Source organism: Oncorhynchus mykiss, chromosome 18, assembly GCF_057628025.1.
Source record: "Oncorhynchus mykiss isolate SJ-2025 chromosome 18, ASM5762802v1, whole genome shotgun sequence".
NCBI lineage: Eukaryota > Metazoa > Chordata > Actinopteri > Salmoniformes > Salmonidae > Oncorhynchus > Oncorhynchus mykiss.
Genome location: NC_143039.1, coordinates 15036747 through 15056389, shown reverse-complemented (window position 1 = coordinate 15056389; position 19643 = coordinate 15036747). Strand labels below are relative to the sequence as shown.

Here is a 19643-nt window from a genome sequence, read left to right as displayed (position 1 = left end):
ATACTGTATAAACAACACTAGATATGGGTAATGACAGTATGATACTGTATAAACAACACTAGATATGGGTAATGACAGTTTGATACTGTATAAACAACACTAGATATGGGTAACGACAGTATGATACTGTATAAACAACACTAGATATGGGTAATGACAGTATGATACTGTATAAACACCACTAGATATGGGTAACGACAGTATGATACTGTATAAACACTAGATATGGGTAACGACAGTATGATACTGTATGAACACTAGATATGGGTAACGACAGTATGATACTGTATAAATACTAGATATGGGTAACGACAGTATGATACTGTATAAACACCACTAGATATGGGTAACGACAGTATGATACTGTATAAACACTAGATATGGGTAACGACAGTATGATACTGTATAAACAACACTAGATATGGGTAACAACATTAAGATACTGTATAAACAACACTAGATGTGGGTAATGACAGTATGATACTGTATGAACACTAGATATGGGTAACGACAGTATGATACTGTATAAACACTAGATATGGGTAACGGCAGTATGATACTGTATAAACAACACTAGATATGGGTAATGACAGTATGATACTGTATAAACACTAGATATGGGTAATGACAGTATGATACTGTATAAACACCACTAGATATGGGTAACGACAGTAAGATACTGTATAAACAACACTAGATATGGGTAATGACAGTATGATACTGTATGAACACTAGATATGGGTAACGACAGTATGATACTGTATAAATACTAGATATGGGTAACGACAGTATGATACTGTATAAACAACACTAGATATGGGTAACGACAGTAAGATACTGTATAAACAACACTAGATATGGGTAACGACAGTATGATACTGTATAAACACCACTAGATATGGGTAATGACAGTATGATACTGTATAAACACCACTAGATATGGGTAATGACAGTATGATACTGTATGAACACTAGATATGGGTAACGACAGTATGATACTGTATAAACACTAGATATGGGTAACGACAGTATGATACTGTATAAACAACACTAGATATGGGTAATGACAGTATGATACTGTATAAACACTAGATATGGGTAATGACAGTATGATACTGTATAAACACCACTAGATATGGGTAACGACAGTAAGATACTGTATAAACAACACTAGATATGGGTAATGACAGTATGATACTGTATAAACACTAGATATGGGTAACGACAGTATGATACAGTATAAACACCACTAGATATGGGTAATGACAGTATGATACTGTATAAACAACACTAGATATGGGTAATGACAGTATGATACTGTATAAACAACACTAGATATGGGTAATGACAGTATGATACTGTATAAACAACACTAGATATGGGTAACGACAGTATGATACTGTATAAACAACACTAGATATGGGTAATGACAGTATGATACTGTATAAACACCACTAGATATGGGTAACGACAGTATGATACTGTATAAACACTAGATATGGGTAACGACAGTATGATACTGTATGAACACTAGATATGGGTAACGACAGTATGATACTGTATAAATACTAGATATGGGTAACGACAGTATGATACTGTATAAACACCACTAGATATGGGTAACGACAGTATGATACTGTATAAACACTAGATATGGGTAACGACAGTATGATACTGTATAAACAACACTAGATATGGGTAACAACAGTAAGATACTGTATAAACAACACTAGATGTGGGTAATGACAGTATGATACTGTATGAACACTAGATATGGGTAACGACAGTATGATACTGTATAAACACTAGATATGGGTAACGGCAGTATGATACTGTATAAACAACACTAGATATGGGTAATGACAGTATGATACTGTATAAACACTAGATATGGGTAATGACAGTATGATACTGTATAAACACCACTAGATATGGGTAACGACAGTAAGATACTGTATAAACAACACTAGATATGGGTAATGACAGTATGATACTGTATAAACACTAGATATGGGTAACGACAGTATGATACAGTATAAACAACACTAGATATGGGTAATGACAGTATGATACTGTACAAACAACACTAGATATAGGTAATGACAGTATGATACTGTATAAACAACACTAGATATGGATAACGACAGTAAGATACTGTATGAACAACACTAGATATGGGTAACGACAGTATGATACTGTATAAACACTAGATATGGGAAACGACAGTATGATACAGTATAAACACTAGATATGGGTAACGACAGTATGATACTGTATAAACACTAGATATGGGTAACGACAGTATGATACAGTATAAACACTAGATATGGGTAACGACAGTATGATACTGTATAAACAACACTAGATATGGGTAATGACAGTATGATGCTATATAAACAACACTAGATATGGGTAATGACAGTATGATACTTTATAAACACTAGATATGGGTAATGACAGTATGATACTGTATAAACAACACTAGGTATGGGTAACGACAGTATGATACTGTATAAACAACACTAGATATGGGTAACGACAGTATGATACTGTATAAACACTAGATATGGGTAACGACAGTATGATACTGTATAAACAACACTAGGTATGGGTAACGACAGTATGATACTGTATAAACACCACTAGATATGGGTAAAGACAGTATGATACTGTATAAACAACACTAGGTATGGGTAAAGACAGTATGATACTGTATAAACAACACTAGATATGGGTAACGACAGTAAGATACTGTATAAACACCACTAGATATGGGTAACGACAGTATGATACTGTATAAACAACACTAGATATGGGTAATGACAGTATGATACTGTATAAACACTAGATATGGGTAACGACAGTATGATACTGTATAAACACTAGATATGGGTAATGACAGTATGATACTGTATAAACAACACTAGATATGGGTAACGACAGTATGATACTGTATAAACACCACTAGATATGGGTAACGACAGTATGATACTGTATAAACACCACTAGATATGGGTAACGACAGTATGATACTGTATAAACACTAGATATGGGTAATGACAGTATCATACTGTATAAACAACACTAGATATGGGTAACGACAGTATGATACTGTATAAACAACACTAGATATGGGTAACGACAGTATGATACTGTATAAACAACACTAGATATGGGTAATGACAGTATGATACTGTATAAATACTAGATATGGGTAACGACTGTATGATACTGTATAAACACTAGATATGGGTAACGACAGTATGATACTGTATAAACACTAGATATGGGTAATGACAGTATGATACTGTATAAACAACACTAGATATGGGTAACGACAGTATGATACTGTATAAACACCAGATATGGGTAACGACAGTATGATACTGTATAAACAACACTAGATATGGGTAATGACAGTATGATACTGTATAAACACTAGGTATGGGTAACGACAGTATGATACTGTATAAACACCACTAGATATGGGTAATGACAGTATGATACTGTATAAACACCACTAGATATGGGTAATGACAGTATGATACTGTATAAACAACACTAGATATGGGTAACGACAGTATGATACTGTATAAACACCACTAGATATGGGTAACGACAGTATGATACTGTATAAACACCACTAGATATGGGTAATGACAGTATGATACTGTATAAACACCACTAGATATGGGTAACGACAGTATGATACTGTATAAACACTAGATATGGGTAATGACAGTATCATACTGTATAAACAACACTAGATATGGGTAACGACAGTATGATACTGTATAAACAACACTAGATATGGGTAACGACAGTATGATACTGTATAAACAACACTAGATATGGGTAACGACAGTATGATACTGTATAAACACTAGATATGGGTAATGACAGTATGATACTGTATAAACAACACTAGATATGGGTAACGACAGTATGATACTGTATAAACACTAGATACGGGTAATGACTGTATGATACTGTATAAACAACACTAGATATGGGTAACGACAGTATGATACTGTATAAACAACACTAGATATGGGTAACGACAGTATGATACTGTATAAACACCACTAGATATGGGTAATGACAGTATGATACTGTATAAACACTAGATATGGGTAACTACAGTATGATACTGTATAAACAACACTAGATATGGGTAACGACAGTATGATACTGTATAAACAACACTAGATATGGGTAACGACAGTATGATACTGTATAAACACTAGATACGGGTAACGACAGTATGATACTGTATAAACACTAGATACGGGTAATGACTGTATGATACTGTATAAACAACACTAGATACGGGTAACGACAGTATGATACTGTATAAACACTAGATACGGGTAATGACTGTATGATACTATATAAACAACACTTTACACCTCTGTAAACTGTGATCAGTTTTATGACCTTGTTGTCATTGTAAATGTAGTTTGAGTTCTGGATTCAGGCCAGAAGGGCAACATGTGTAAGTTGGAGTGTGTACAGTTGGAGAAACCCTGCTGTGTGTTGACTGTGTTGACGGAGGCTAACACCTGAAACCAATAAAGTGTGCCTGCCGACCTTGGGCACACATACGCGCTCTGTTGCTGGTCGTAAAACAACATTTGTGTGTTTGTGTGTTGTGTATGTATAATATGCATCTGAAGGACTGCAGATTCTGGGTTGTGTGTGTGTGTGCAGAGAGGAATGCGCGTGTCCTGCCAAATCTGTGAGTTAGGAGTGTGTGTGTGTGTGTGTGTGTGTGTGTGTGTGTGTGTGTGTGTGTGTGTGTGTGTGTGTGTGTGTGTGTGTGTGTGTGTGTGTGTGTGTGTGTGTGTGCGTGCTTCGGTCCGTGTGTGGGTGTCCTGCCAGAGTGTGTGTGCGTGTTGTGACAGAGCAGTAACTAGGAGTAGGTGGGTGACAATAGAAGCTTGGGATTGCAGTATGCAGTCTTCAGTGCTACCATGGAGACAGAGACAGTTCTAGAACACAGAGAAGTCTTTCATCTAATGTCTCTGCTGTGTACTCCTCCCTCCCTTCTCCTGCTAAGTATTCCTCCCTCCCTTCTACTGCTAAGTACTCCTCCCTCCCTTCTCCTGCTGTGTACTCCTCCCTCCCTTCTCCTGCTATGTACTCCTCCCTCCCTTCTCCTGCTATGTACTCCTCCCTCCCTTCTCCTGCTAAGTATTCCTCCCTCCCTTCTACTGCTAAGTACTCCTCCCTCCCTTCTCCTGCTGTGTACTCCTCCCTCCCTTCTCCTGCTATGTACTCCTCCCTCCCTTCTCCTGCTAAGTATTCCTCCCTCCCTTCTCCTGCTGTGTACTCCTCCCTCCCTTCTCCTGCTATGTACTCCTCCCTCCCTTCTCCTGCTATGTACTCCTCCCTCCCTTCTCCTGCTATATACTCCTCCCTCCCTTCTCCTGCTATCTACTGCTATCTACTCCTCCCTATATACTCACCCCTCCCTTCTCCTGCTATGTACTCCTTCCTCCCTTCTCCTATGTACTCCTCCCTCCCTTCTCCTCCTCTTATTCTTCACTCTTCCTCACCTTTGCTCTCTCTATTCTTCTCTCATTGTCTTTCTCCATTCCTCCAGTCCACACCCTAATTGTTTTAACACTGCAGGGCACCACTACCTCCAGCTTCACATTCAGTATCACAAAATCATCATCTGAAAACACTAGCAGGTACAAAGAATTATGATGATGATTGATGATGATGATTGATGACATGGGGTCATACGGTAACTGAATGTTCACTGAGGCATGCCTTTAGTCTGGATACAACAATTCTGGAAATAATATCAGAATTCAGTTGGTGAAGGTTCATAAATAAATCAACAACAAATAGTTTCCTCATCTCTGATATTGTTTGTCAGCGTTTAAATCGTTGCCATGCAAATGACAAGCAAAATATCATCAGTCACGTGACCGGACCGGTTATAGCAGAGGCAGTAGCTTTCGCTGGTGGTCATTAAACTCTGGTTAGTATCCACCGAGCGAGCGCCTGTCCCAATGGAGGAGCGTCTACAGCGGACCGGTTGCCTTCGGAAATCATTTGAGAGAATACATCTTTTTCATTGGACCTCCTCTCTCCTGATGTAAGGATCTACTTTTTGAAAGGACCAGTTTAACTTCCACCCCTTCGCAGCACCCGCGTTATCGCACCGATACCCCTCTGATGTCCGCCCGGTAGCAGCAACAACCGCAGCTTCCCCAGACCCCCATCGCGTGCCACTTGCCAATGCAAACCAAGCATAAGTGGGGTGAAGCGCTCCGTGGGTAAGGATTTTCACATTTTATAGCCTATTATTTCATGTCTGCGTAATCTAGGTTATTATTCATCACCATAATTCCTATATAATTACCTATTCAGGCGTCCAATGTAGGCTAATGAGCACGGGGAGCATCTGAGCGAGATTTATTGAGAAGTTCTGGAGTAGTTCATGCCCAAGCAGATTTAAATGTATATCTATGAGTGATGGTGAAACATAATTTCATCAACATTTATAAGTCAATAACGTTAATAAACATGAATGTTAATAAACATTAATAAACATGTAATACCTTCCTATGAACGAAGTGTTTTGGACATCTGTGGTGATATCTGTTAATAGCAAAGTGCAATACATCGATACATCAGATCCCCAAAGTATTGGCTGACGTCATGGAGATAAGAGATAATCAGAAGAGAAGAGATACTGTTTTAACCAGTACTTCCCGTTTGTTTGTTCATAAAACAGGTTCAGGACATTTCTACTGTCCAGGACATGAAGGCCTACAGATAGATGCAAATAGGCTACTGTTGGCTCTAGTTTAAAACACATTTCCTTATTCAGAAGGACTTCGTTCATAGGAAGGTATTACATGTTTATTAATGAACCATCACTTTAGGGGTGATCCTACGTCTGATCCTACCACTGTGCTTAACAAATCTAAGTATTTTTACCACAGACAAGCCCCCCCCCCCCACCCACACCCCACAGCCTGTCCTACAGCCTGCCCTATTCCTATGGAGAAATCTAGTTGATAGAACCAGTATGATATACTACTATACAGTTCCTGCTTCCAGTCTGTAGTGGGGGCAAATGAGAGATGGAGGTCACATCCCAAATGGTACCCTATTCCCTATGAAGTGCACTACGTTTGACCAGAACCCCATAGAGAACTGGTCAGAAATAGTGCACTATATAGGGAATAGGGTGCCATTTGGGACGTATCCAGAGTTTCCTCCTACTACACAGCGAACAGAGCATCCTCACCCTCCCAGCCTCTGGAACCTTCCTCCAGCACTGCTCAGCCCTGAAGAGAGCACCTGACCTCTAACCTTTAACCCCAGGGGAAGGACATTTTTAAGCCATATTAAAACAGTAGAAGTTGTGTAACTGCTTGGCCGAATTCCACCGCAGCTCTAAATTCCTAAGGCAGAAATCTTAGTCCCTTGTGCACACAACCCCCCCCCCCCCCCCCCCCCCCCTCCCCCAGCTCCAGTCTGGTGGCTAAAAATACGATGCAGGGCTCGCCGGGTCTGGGTTGGAGAATGTTTCCCAGCCGCTGTGACTGACGGTCCAGACATCCGGTCACATTCAGAAGGGCTCTGATCTCTCTGGTCACTGCAGTAGAACTACAGGACTCTCTGGTCACTGCAGCAGAACTACAGGTCTCTGGTCACTGCAGCACAACTACAGGACTCTCTGGTCACTGCAGCACAACTACAGATCTCTCTGGTCACTGCAGCAGAACTACAGGTCTCTGGTCACTGCAGCCGAACTACAGGTCTCTCTGGTCACTGCAGCAGAACTACAGGTCTCTCTGGTCACTGCAGCACAACTACAGGTCTCTCTGATCTCTCTGGTCACTGCAGTAGAACTACAGATCTCTCTGGTCACTGCAGCAGAACTACAGGTCTCTGGTCACTGCAGCACAACTACAGGTCTCTCTGATCTCTCTGGTCACTGCAGTAGAACTACAGGACTCTCTGGTCACTGCAGCAGAACTACAGATCTCTCTGGTCACTGCAGCACAACTACAGGTCTCTCTGATCTCTCTGGTCACTGCAGTAGAACTACAGGACTCTCTGGTCACTGCAGCAGAACTACAGGTCTCTGGTCACTGCAGCACAACTACAGGTCTCTGGTCACTGCAGTAGAACTACAGGTCTCTCTGGTCACTGCAGCACAACTACAGGTCTCTCTGATCTCTCTGGTCACTGCAGTAGAACTACAGGACTCTCTGGTCACTGCAGCAGAACTACAGATCTCTCTGGTCACTGCAGCACAACTACAGGTCTCTCTGATTTCTCTGGTCACTGCAGTAGAACTACAGGACTCTCTGGTCACTGCAGCAGAACTACAGGTCTCTGGTCACTGCAGCACAACTACAGGTCTCTGGTCACTGCAGTAGAACTACAGGTCTCTCTGGTCACTGCAGCAGAACTACAGGTCTCTCTGGTCACTGCAGTAGAACTACAGGTCTCTGGTCACTGCAGCAGAACTACAGGACTCTCTGGTCACTGCAGCAGAACTACAGGACTCTCTGGTCACTGCAGCAGAACTACAGGACTCTCTGGTCACTGCAGCAGAACTACAGGACTCTCTGGTCACTGCAGCAGAACTACAGGACTCTCTGGTCACTGCAGCAGAACTACAGGACTCTCTGGTCACTGCAGCAGAACTACAGGACTCTCTGGTCACTGCAGCAGAACTACAGGACTCTCTGGTCACTGCAGCAGAACTACAGGACTCTCTGGTCACTGCAGCAGAACTACAGGTCTCTGGTCACTGCAGCAGAACTACAGGTCTCTGGTCACTGCAGTAGAACTACAGGTCTCTCTGGTCACTGCAGCAGAACTACAGATCTCTCTGGTCACTGCAGCACAACTACAGGTCTCTCTGATCTCTCTGGTCACTGCAGCAGAACTACAGGTCTCGCTGGTCACTGCAGCAGAACTACAGGTCTCTCTGGTCACTGCAGCAGAACTACAGGTCTCTGGTCACTGCAGTAGAACTACAGGTCTCTCTGGTCACTGCAGCAGAACTACAGGTCTCTGGTCACTGCAACAGAACTACAGGTCTCTGGTCACTGCAGCAGAACTACAGGTCTCTGGTCACTGCAGTAGAACTACAGATCTCTCTGGTCACTGCAACAGAACTACAGGTCTCTCTGATCTCTCTGGTCACTGCAGTAGAACTACAGGACTCTCTGGTCACTGCAGCAGAACTACAGGTCTCTGGTCACTGCAGTAGAACTACAGATCTCTCTGGTCACTGCAGCAGAACTACAGGTCTCTGGTCACTGCAACAGAACTACAGGTCTCTGGTCACTGCAGCAGAACTACAGGTCTTTGGTCACTGCAGTAGAACTACAGATCTCTCTGGTCACTGCAACAGATCTACAGGTCTCTCTGATCTCTCTGGTCACTGCAGTAGAACTACAGGACTCTCTGGTCACTGCAGCAGAACTACAGGTCTCTGGTCACTGCAGTAGAACTACAGGTCTCTCTGATCTCTCTGGTCACTGCAACAGAACTACAGGTCTCTCTGATCTCTCTAGTCACTGCAGTAGAACTACAGGTCTCTCTGGTCACTGCAACAGAACTACAGATCTCTCTGGTCACTGCAGCAGAACTACAGGTCTCTCTGGTCACTGCAGCAGAACTACAGGTCTCTCTGATCTCTCTAGTCACTGCAGTAGAACTACAGGTCTCTCTGGTCACTGCAGCAGAACTACAGGTCTCTCTGGTCACTGCAGCAGAACTACAGGTCTCTCTGATCTCTCTAGTCACTGCAGTAGAACTACAGGTCTCTCTGGTCACTGCAACAGAACTACAGGTCTCTCTGATCTCTCTAGTCACTGCAGTAGAACTACAGGTCTCTGGTCACTGCAGCAGAACTACAAGTCTCTCTGGTCACTGCAGCAGAACTACAGGTCTCTCTGATCTCTCTAGTCACTGCAGTAGAACTACACGTCTCTCTGGTCACTGCAACAGAACTACAGATCTCTCTGGTCACTGCAGCAGAACTACAGGTCTCTCTGGTCACTGCAGCAGAACTACAGGTCTCTCTGATCTCTCTAGTCACTGCAGTAGAACTACAGGTCTCTGATCGCTGCAGCAGAACTACAGGTCTCTCTGGTCACTGCAGCAGAACTACAGATCTCTCTAGTCACTGCAGTAGAACTACAGGTCTCTGATCGCTGCAGCAGAACTACAGGTCTCTCTGGTCACTGCAGCAGAACTACAGGTCTCTCTGGTCACTGCAGCAGAACTACAGATCTCTCTGATCTCTCTGGTCACTGCAGTAGAACTACAGATCTCTCTGGTCACTGCAGTAGAACTACAGATCTCTCTGGTCACTGCAGCAGAACTACAGGTCTCTCTGATCTCTCTAGTCACTGCAGTAGAACTACAGGTCTCTCTGGTCACTGCAGCAGAACTACAGATCTCTCTGGTCACTGCAGCAGAACTACAGTTCTCTCTGATCTCTCTGGTCACTGCAGCAGAACTACAGGTCTCTCTGGTCACTGCAACAGAACTACGGATCTCTCTGATCTCTCTAGTCACTGCAGTAGAACTACAGGTCTCTCTGGTCACTGCAGTAGAACTACAGGTCTCTCTGATCTCTCTGGTCACTGCAGTAGAACTACAGATCTCTCTGGTCACTGCAGTAGAACTACAGATCTCTCTGGTCACTGCAGTAGAACTACAGATCTCTCTGGTCACTGCAGTAGAACTACAGATCTCTCTGGTCACTGCAGCAGAACTACAGTTCTCTCTGATCTCTCTGGTCACTGCAGCAGAACTACAGGTCTCTCTGGTCACTGCAACAGAACTACGGATCTCTCTGATCTCTCTAGTCACTGCAGTAGAACTACAGGTCTCTCTGGTCACTGCAGCAGAACTACAGATCTCTCTGGTCACTGCAGCAGAACTACAGTTCTCTCTGATCTCTCTGGTCACTGCAGCAGAACTACAGGTCTCTCTGGTCACTGCAACAGAACTACGGATCTCTCTGATCTCTCTAGTCACTGCAGTAGAACTACAGGTCTCTCTGGTCACTGCAGTAGAACTACAGGTCTCTCTGATCTCTCTGGTCACTGCAGTAGAACTACAGATCTCTCTGGTCACTGCAGTAGAACTACAGATCTCTCTGGTCACTGCAGTAGAACTACAGATCTCTCTGGTCACTGCAGTAGAACTACAGATCTCTCTGGTCACTGCAGTAGAACTACAGGTCTCTCTGATCTCTCTGGTCACTGCAGCAGAACTACGGATCTCTCTGATCTCTCTAGTCACTGCAGTTGAACTACAGGTCTCTCTGGTCACTGCAGTAGAACTACAGGTCTCTCTGGTCACTGCAGCAGAACTACAGGTCTCTCTGGTCACTGCAACAGAACTACAGGTCTCTCTGATCTCTCTAGTCACTGCAGTAGAACTACAGGTCTCTCTGGTCACTGCAACAGAACTACAGGTCTCTCTGGTCACTGCAGCAGAACTACATTGTCTATAGACTGCATGACTAGTATAAGAAATAGCATCATCATATAAACAAACACTAAATCATCTGTAACAGTGAGAGAAGGGTCTGTTTTATCAGGTGAAAGACCCTTGATGTATTACTGACTCACCACATCTCACCTGTCTAGGTATTACTGACTCACCACATCTCACCTGTCTAGGTATTACTGACTCACCACATCTCACCTGTCTAGGTATTACTGACTCACCACATCTCACCTGTCTAGGTATTACTGACTCACCACATCTCACCTGTCTAGGTATTACTGACTCACCACATCTCACCTGTCTAGGTATTACTGACTCACCACATCTCACCCCATGTATATAGCCTCCACATTACTGACTCACCACATCTCACCTGTCTAGGTATTACTGACTCACCACATCTCACCTGTCTAGGTATTACTGACTCACCACATCTCACCTGTCTAGGTATTACTGACTCACCACATCTCACCTGTCTAGGTATTACTGACTCACCACATCTCACCTGTCTAGGTATTACTGACTCACCACATCTCACCTGTCTAGGTGTTACTGACTCACCACATCTCACCTGTCTATGTATTACTGACTCACCACATCTCACCTGTCTAGGTGTTACTGACTCACCACATCTCACCTGTCTAGGTATTACTGACTCACCACATCTCACCTGTCTAGGTATTACTGACTCACCACATCTCACCTGTCTAGGTATTACTGACTAACCACATCTCACCTGTCTAGGTATTACTGACTCACCACATCTCACCTGTCTAGGTATTACTGACTGACCACATCTCACCTGTCTAGGTATTACTGACTCACATCTCACCTGTCTAGGTATTTAGTGACATCACACTTCACCCCTACCTATATGTACAAATTACCTCAACTAACCTGTATCCCGCACACTGACTCGGTACCGGTACCCCCTGTATATAGCCTCCACACTGACTCGGTACCGGTACCCTCTGTATATAGCCTCCACACTGACTCGGTACTGGTACCCTCTGTATATAGCCTCCACACTGACTCGGTACCGGTACCCCCTGTATATAGCCTCCACACTGACTCGGTACCGGTACCCTCTGTATATAGCCTCCACACTGACTCGGTACCGGTACCCCCTGTATATAGCCTCCACACTGACTCTGTACCGGTACCCCCTGTATATAGCCTCCACATTGACTCTGTACCGGTACCCCCTGTATATAGCCTCCACATTGACTCTGTACCGGTACCCCCTGTATATAGCCTCCACATTGACTCGGTACCGGTACCCCCTGTATATAGCCTCCACATTGACTCTGTACCGGTACCCCCTGTATATAGCCTCCACATTGACTCGGTACCGGTACCCCCTGTATATAGCCTCCACATTGACTCTGTACCGGTACCCCCTGTATATAGCCTCCACATTGACTCTGTACCGGTACCCCCTGTATATCGCCTCCACATTGACTCGGTACCGGTACCCCCTGTATAGAGCCTCCACACTGACTCTGTACCGGTACCCCCTGTATATAGCCTCCACATTAACTCTGTACCGGTACCCCCTGTATATAGCCTCCACATTGACTCTGTACCGGTACCCCCTGTATATAACCTCCACATTGACTCTGTACCGGTACCCCCTGTATATAGCCTCCACATTGACTCTGTACCGGTACCCCCTGTATATAGCCTCCACATTGACTCTGTACCGGTACCCTCTGTATATAGCCTCCACACTGACTCTGTACCGGTGCCCCCTGTATATAGCCTCCACATTGACTCTGTACCAGTACCCTCTGTATATAGCCTCCACATTAACTCTGTACCAGTACCCCCTGTATGTAGCCTCCACATTGACTCTGTACCGGTACCCTCTGTATATAGCCTCCACATTGACTCTGTACCGGTACCCCCTGTATATAGCCTCCACATTGACTCTGTACCGGTACCCTCTGTATATAGCCTCCACATTGACTCTGTACCGGTACCCCCTGTATATAGCCTCCACATTGACTCTGTACCGGTACCCTCTGTATATAGCCTCCACATTGACTCTGTACCGGTACCCCCTGTATATAGCCTCCACATTGACTCTGTACCGGTACCCTCTGTATATAGCCTCCACATTGACTCTGTACCGGTACCCTCTGTATATAGCCTCCACATTGACTCTGTACCGGTACCCCCTGTATATAGCCTCCACATTGACTCTGTACCGGTACCCCATGTATATAGCCTCCACATTGACTCTGTACCGGTACCCCCTGTATATAGCCTCCACATTAACTCTGTACCGGTACCCCCTGTATATAGCCTCCACATTGACTCTGTACCGGTACCCCCTGTATATAGCCTCCACATTAACTCTGTACCGGTACCCCCTGTATATAGCCTCCACATTGACTCTGTACCGGTACCCTCTGTATATAGCCTCCACATTGACTCTGTACCGGTACCCCCTGTATATAGCCTCCACATTGACTCTGTACCGGTACCCCCTGTATATAGCCTCCACATTAACTCTGTACCGGTACCCCCCTGTATGTAGCCTCCACATTAACTCTGTACCGGTACCCTCTGTATATAGCCTCCACACTGACTCTGTACCGGTACCCCCTGTATATAGCCTCCACATTGACTCTGTACCAGTACCCCCTGTATATAGCCTCCACATTGACTCTGTACCGGTACCCCCTGTATGTAGCCTCCACATTGACTCTGTACCGGTACCCCCTGTATATAGCCTCCACATTAACTCTGTACCGGTACCCCCCTGTATGTAGCCTCCACATTAACTCTGTACCGGTACCCCCTGTATATTGTCTCCACATTGACTCTGTACCGGTACCCCCTGTATATAGCCTCCACATTGACTCTGTACCAGTACCCCCTGTATATAGCCTCCACATTGACTCTGTACCGGTACCCCCTGTATATAGCCTCCACATTGACTCTGTACCAGTACCCCCTGTATATAGCCTCCACATTGACTCTGTACCAGTACCCCCTGTATATAGCCTCCACATTGACTCTGTACCAGTACCCCCTGTATATAGCCTCCACATTAACTCTGTACCAGTACCCCCTGTATATAGCCTCCACATTAACTCTGTACCGGTACCCCCTGTATATAGCCTCCACATTAACTCTGTACCGGTACCCCCTGTATATAGCCTCCACATTGACTCTGTACCGGTACCCCCTGTATATAGCCTCCACATTGACTCTGTACCGGTACCCCCTGTATATAGCCTCCACATTGACTCTGTACCAGTACCCCCTGTAAATAGCCTCCACATTGACTCTGTACCGGTACCCCCTGTATATAGCCTCCACATTGACTCTGTACCGGTACCCCCTGTATATAGCCTCCACATTGACTCTGTACCGGTACCCCCTGTATATAGCCTCCACATTGACTCTGTACCGGTACCCCCTGTATATAGCCTCCACATTGACTCTGTACCGGTACCCCCTGTATATAGCCTCCACATTGACTCTGTACCAGTACCCTCTGTAAATAGCCTCCACATTGACTCTGTACCGGTACCCCCTGTATATAGCCTCCACATTGACTCTGTACCGGTACCCCCTGTATATAGCCTCCACATTGACTCTGTACCAGTACCCCCTGTATATAGCCTCCACATTGACTCTGTACCGGTACCCCCTGTATAAAGCCTCCACATTGACTCTGTACCGGTACCCCCTGTATAAAGCCTCCACATTGACTCTGTACCGGTACCCCCTGTATATAGCCTCCACATTGACTCTGTACCAGTACCCTCTGTATATAGCCTCCACATTGACTCTGTACCGGTACCCCCTGTATATAGCCTCCACATTGACTCTGTACCAGTACCCCCTGTATATAGTCTCCACATTGACTCTGTACCAGTACCCTCTGTAAATAGCCTCCACATTGACTCTGTACCGGTACCCCCTGTATAAAGCCTCCACATTGACTCTGTACCGGTACCCCCTGTATATAGCCTCCACATTGACTCTGTACCGGTACCCCCTGTATATAGCCTCCACATTGACTCTGTACCGGTACCCCCTGTATATAGCCTCCACATTGACTCTGTACCAGTACCCCCTGTATATAGCCTTCACATTGACTCTGTACCAGTACCCCCTGTATATAGCCTCCACATTGACTCTGTACCGGTACCCCCTGTATATAGCCTCCACATTGACTCTGTACCGGTACCCTCTGTATATAGCCTCCACATTGACTCTGTACCAGTACTCCCTGTATATAGCCTCCACATTGACTCTGTACCGGTACCCTCTGTATATAGCCTCCACATTGACTCTGTACTGGTACCCCCTGTATATAGCCTCCACATTAACTCTGTACCGGTACCCCCTGTATATAGCCTCCACATTGACTCTGTACCGGTACCCTCTGTATATAGCCTCCACATTGACTCTGTACCGGTACCCTCTGTATATAGCCTCCACATTGACTCTGTACCGGTACCCTCTGTATATAGCCTCCACATTGACTCTGTACCGGTACCCTCTGTATATAGCCTCCACATTGACTCTGTACCGGTACCCTCTGTATATAGCCTCCACATTGACTCTGTACCGGTACCCTCTGTATATAGCCTCCACATTGACTCTGTACCGGTACCCTCTGTATATAGCCTCCACATTGACTCTGTACCGGTACCCCCTGTATATAGCCTCCACATTGACTCTGTACCGGTACCCCCTGTATATAGCCTCCACATTGACTCTGTACCGGTACCCCCTGTATATAGCCTCCACACTGACTCTGTACCAGTACTCCCTGTATATAGCCTCCACATTGACTCTGTACCGGTACCCCCTGTATATAGCCTCCACATTGACTCTGTACCGTAATACCCTGTATATAGCCTCCACATTGACTCTGTACCGGTACCCTCTGTATATAGCCTCCACATTGACTCTGTACCGTAATACCCTGTATATAGCCTCCACATTGACTCTGTACCGGTACCCTCTGTATATAGCCTCCACATTGACTCTGTACCGGTACCCCCTGTATATAGCCTCCACATTGACTCTGTACCGTAATACCCTGTATATAGCCTCCACATTGACTCTGTACCGGTACCCTCTGTATATAGCCTCCACATTGACTCTGTACCGTAATACCCTGTATATAGCCTCCACATTGACTCTGTACCGGTACCCTCTGTATATAGCCTCCACATTGACTCTGTACCGGTACCCCCTGTATATAGCCTCCACATTGACTCTGTACCGTAATACCCTGTATATAGCCTCCACATTGACTCTGTACCGGTACCCTCTGTATATAGCCTCCACATTGACTCTGTACCGGTACCCCCTGTATATAGCCTCCACATTGACTCTGTACCGGTACCCCCTGTATATAGCCTCCACATTGACTCTGTACCGGTACCCTCTGTATAGAGCCTCGTTGTTGTTATGTTATTGTGTTACTTACTTGATTATTTTCATTTGGTAAATATTTTCTTAACTCTTCTTGAACTGCATGGTTGGTTAAGGGCTTGTCAGTAAGCATTTCACGGTAAGGTCTACCTACACATGTTGTATTCGGCGCATGTGACAAATAAAGTTAGATTTTATCTCACCTGTCTAGGTATTTAGTGACATCACATCTCACCTGTCCTCTCCTTCTCTCCTCTTCTAGGTCTCCCTCCTCTATGGCCTCTTTTCCCTCCATCCCATCCCCCCTTCCCCTCCTCTCCCTCTTCCTCCTCCTCTCCATCCCTCCAGTGGCTCCTATCCAGCCCCAATGGCCCCTGCAACGCGTCCCTGTGGTCTTACCCCAGGTGACAGAGGACCGACCCGCCCCTCACTTCCAGGCTGATGCCCGATTGGACGTCGCCTCCCCATGTGACCCAGAATGTCACAAGAAGGCTCTTCCCCCCAGCTACTGGGACCTGCGTAGCATCCTGTCATACGAGACACTCCATAGCAACGGTCGCCTCACGGAAACCGCCGTGGGGATCTACGGGTACACTGCCCGCACCCAGACCACGCCGGCACTGCCTTCCCGACGCAAACGTCAGATCTTTGGCCATGACGGGCGTTTCAGCATTGTAGGGCAAGACTTCCTGTTGAACTACCCATTCTCTGCAGCGGTCAAGCTGTCCACCGGGTGTTCCGGAACACTGGTGGGCGACCGGCACGTTCTGACCGCCGCCCACTGCGTCCACGACGGGAAGAACTACGTGAAGGGGGCGCAAAAGCTCCGGGTGGGTTTCCTGAAGCCAAAGCAGCGTGACTCTCCCAATCCGGCCTCTGCCACCAATGCATCCAACACCCATCCATCACCCCCAGATAAGATGAAGTTCCAGTGGATTCGTGCCAAGCGCACCCACGTGCCCAAAGGCTGGATCAAGGGCAACGGCAACGACATCGGAATGGACTACGACTACGCCTTGTTAGAGCTCAAGAAGGCCCACAAACGACGCCACATGAAGCTGGGCGTCTCCCCGCCGGCGAAGCAGCTGCCCGGGCGCAGGGTCCAATTCTCCGGCTATGACAACGACCGGCCGGGCCAGCTGGTCTACCGGTTCTGCCGGGCTGGAGAGGAGACGCCAGACCTGCTCTACCAGCACTGTGACGCCCAGCCCGGGGCCAGCGGCTCGGGGATCTACGCTCGTATGTGGGACCGGAGGAGGCGGCGCTGGGAGAGGAAGGTGATCGGGGTGTTCTCAGGGCACCAGTGGGTGGATCGAGACGGGGCGTCGCAAGAGTTTAACGTGGCGGTGAGGGTGACGCCTCTGAAATACGCCCAGATCTGCTACTGGATCAAAGGAAACTATGTAGACTGCCGAGAAGGATGAGGAAGAGGTGGACATGTCATGCACATACTGTACACACACACACGGAGGATTGATGGAGGACAAAGGGGGTCTTCACTTCCCTTGCTGAGGAAGTTTACAAGTGGACATGTCATTCATACACATGCAGAACACACTTCATCATGCATTAATACTGTTTCATTACTAATACATACCATCGTTCTGCATGCAGAGACATCCCACCCAACACACAACTAGAACGACTCACATTTACATCCAGGAAGTCCTACTGTACATACATACATCCTCACTAACCCTTTCCGTCGTACATTAAATCAAATGTAAAACATGTATTCGTGCCCTTCTTACTGCATGATCAACACTGTGCTTTGAAACACAACTGAAAGGTGTTATGACTGAGCTTCAGAAGATGGCTTTGACCAGGGACTCCCTGTACTTCAGAAGATGGCTTAGACCAGGGACTCCCTGTACTTCAGAAGATGGCTTTGACCAGGGACTCCCTGTACTTCAGAAGATGGCTTTGACCAGGGACTCCCTGTACTTCAGAAGATGGCTTTGACCAGGGACTCCCTGGACCAGCATGTTATGACTGAGCTTCAGAAGAGGGCTTAGACCAGGGACTCCCTGGACCAGCGTGTTATGACTGAGCTTCAGAAGATGGCTTAGACCAGGGACTCCCTGGACCAGCGTGTTATGACTGAGCTTCAGAAGATGGCTTTGACCAGGGACTCCCTGGACCAGCATGTTATGACTGAGCTTCAGAAGATGGCTTTGACCAGGGACTCCATGGACCAGCGTGTTATGATGGTGAAGAGAACATTTAATGCACTGAAAGAAAGGATGAAATAGGAGGAGGAACAAGAAGATGTGTAAGAGATTGGTGGAGAGGGAGAGACAGATGCAGTTTCACTGCTAATTCTATAGATTGTCAGAGCTCTGTTGGGACAACTTTTTTTTTCTGTTATTGCCAATGAATGTAACCCTGTCATCAACCAAAGGTGCTACCCTGCTCTTAAAAAAATGTCAACTCAAGGTATAGACTGTCACAGTACAAACGGTTGGTGTTTCAAATGGACCCAAGTCAAATATCCATAGCTCCCTCTGCTGGGCCAAATACAACACTACAGGCCACTTTGATGACAGCAGAGTGTTGACTCTGGAACACTGACCCTCAACTACTCATGATATGCACTTTGTCAAACCTTATGGGTGAGCTATTTTTCTGTTTCAAAAACAACTGTGCAGCAATATATATATATATATCAACTTTATAATGCTTTGGAATAAAATGCATAATGTGGTTTGGTGGTCTTTGTGGTTTCA

General features: G+C 45.8%; 1 protein-coding gene across 1 annotated transcript; it reads left to right on the top strand.

The window, feature by feature from the left end:
• Positions 1 to 5584: 5584 nt before the first annotated feature.
• Positions 5585 to 19621, top strand: LOC110495406 (serine protease 23). Its single transcript, XM_036951587.2, has 2 exons — positions 5585 to 6290; positions 17180 to 19621. The coding sequence occupies exons 1-2, from the start codon at positions 6253 to 6255 to the stop codon at positions 18339 to 18341; spliced, it is 1200 nt and encodes a 399-aa protein (XP_036807482.1). The 5' UTR covers positions 5585 to 6252; the 3' UTR covers positions 18342 to 19621.
• Positions 19622 to 19643: the final 22 nt, after the last annotated feature.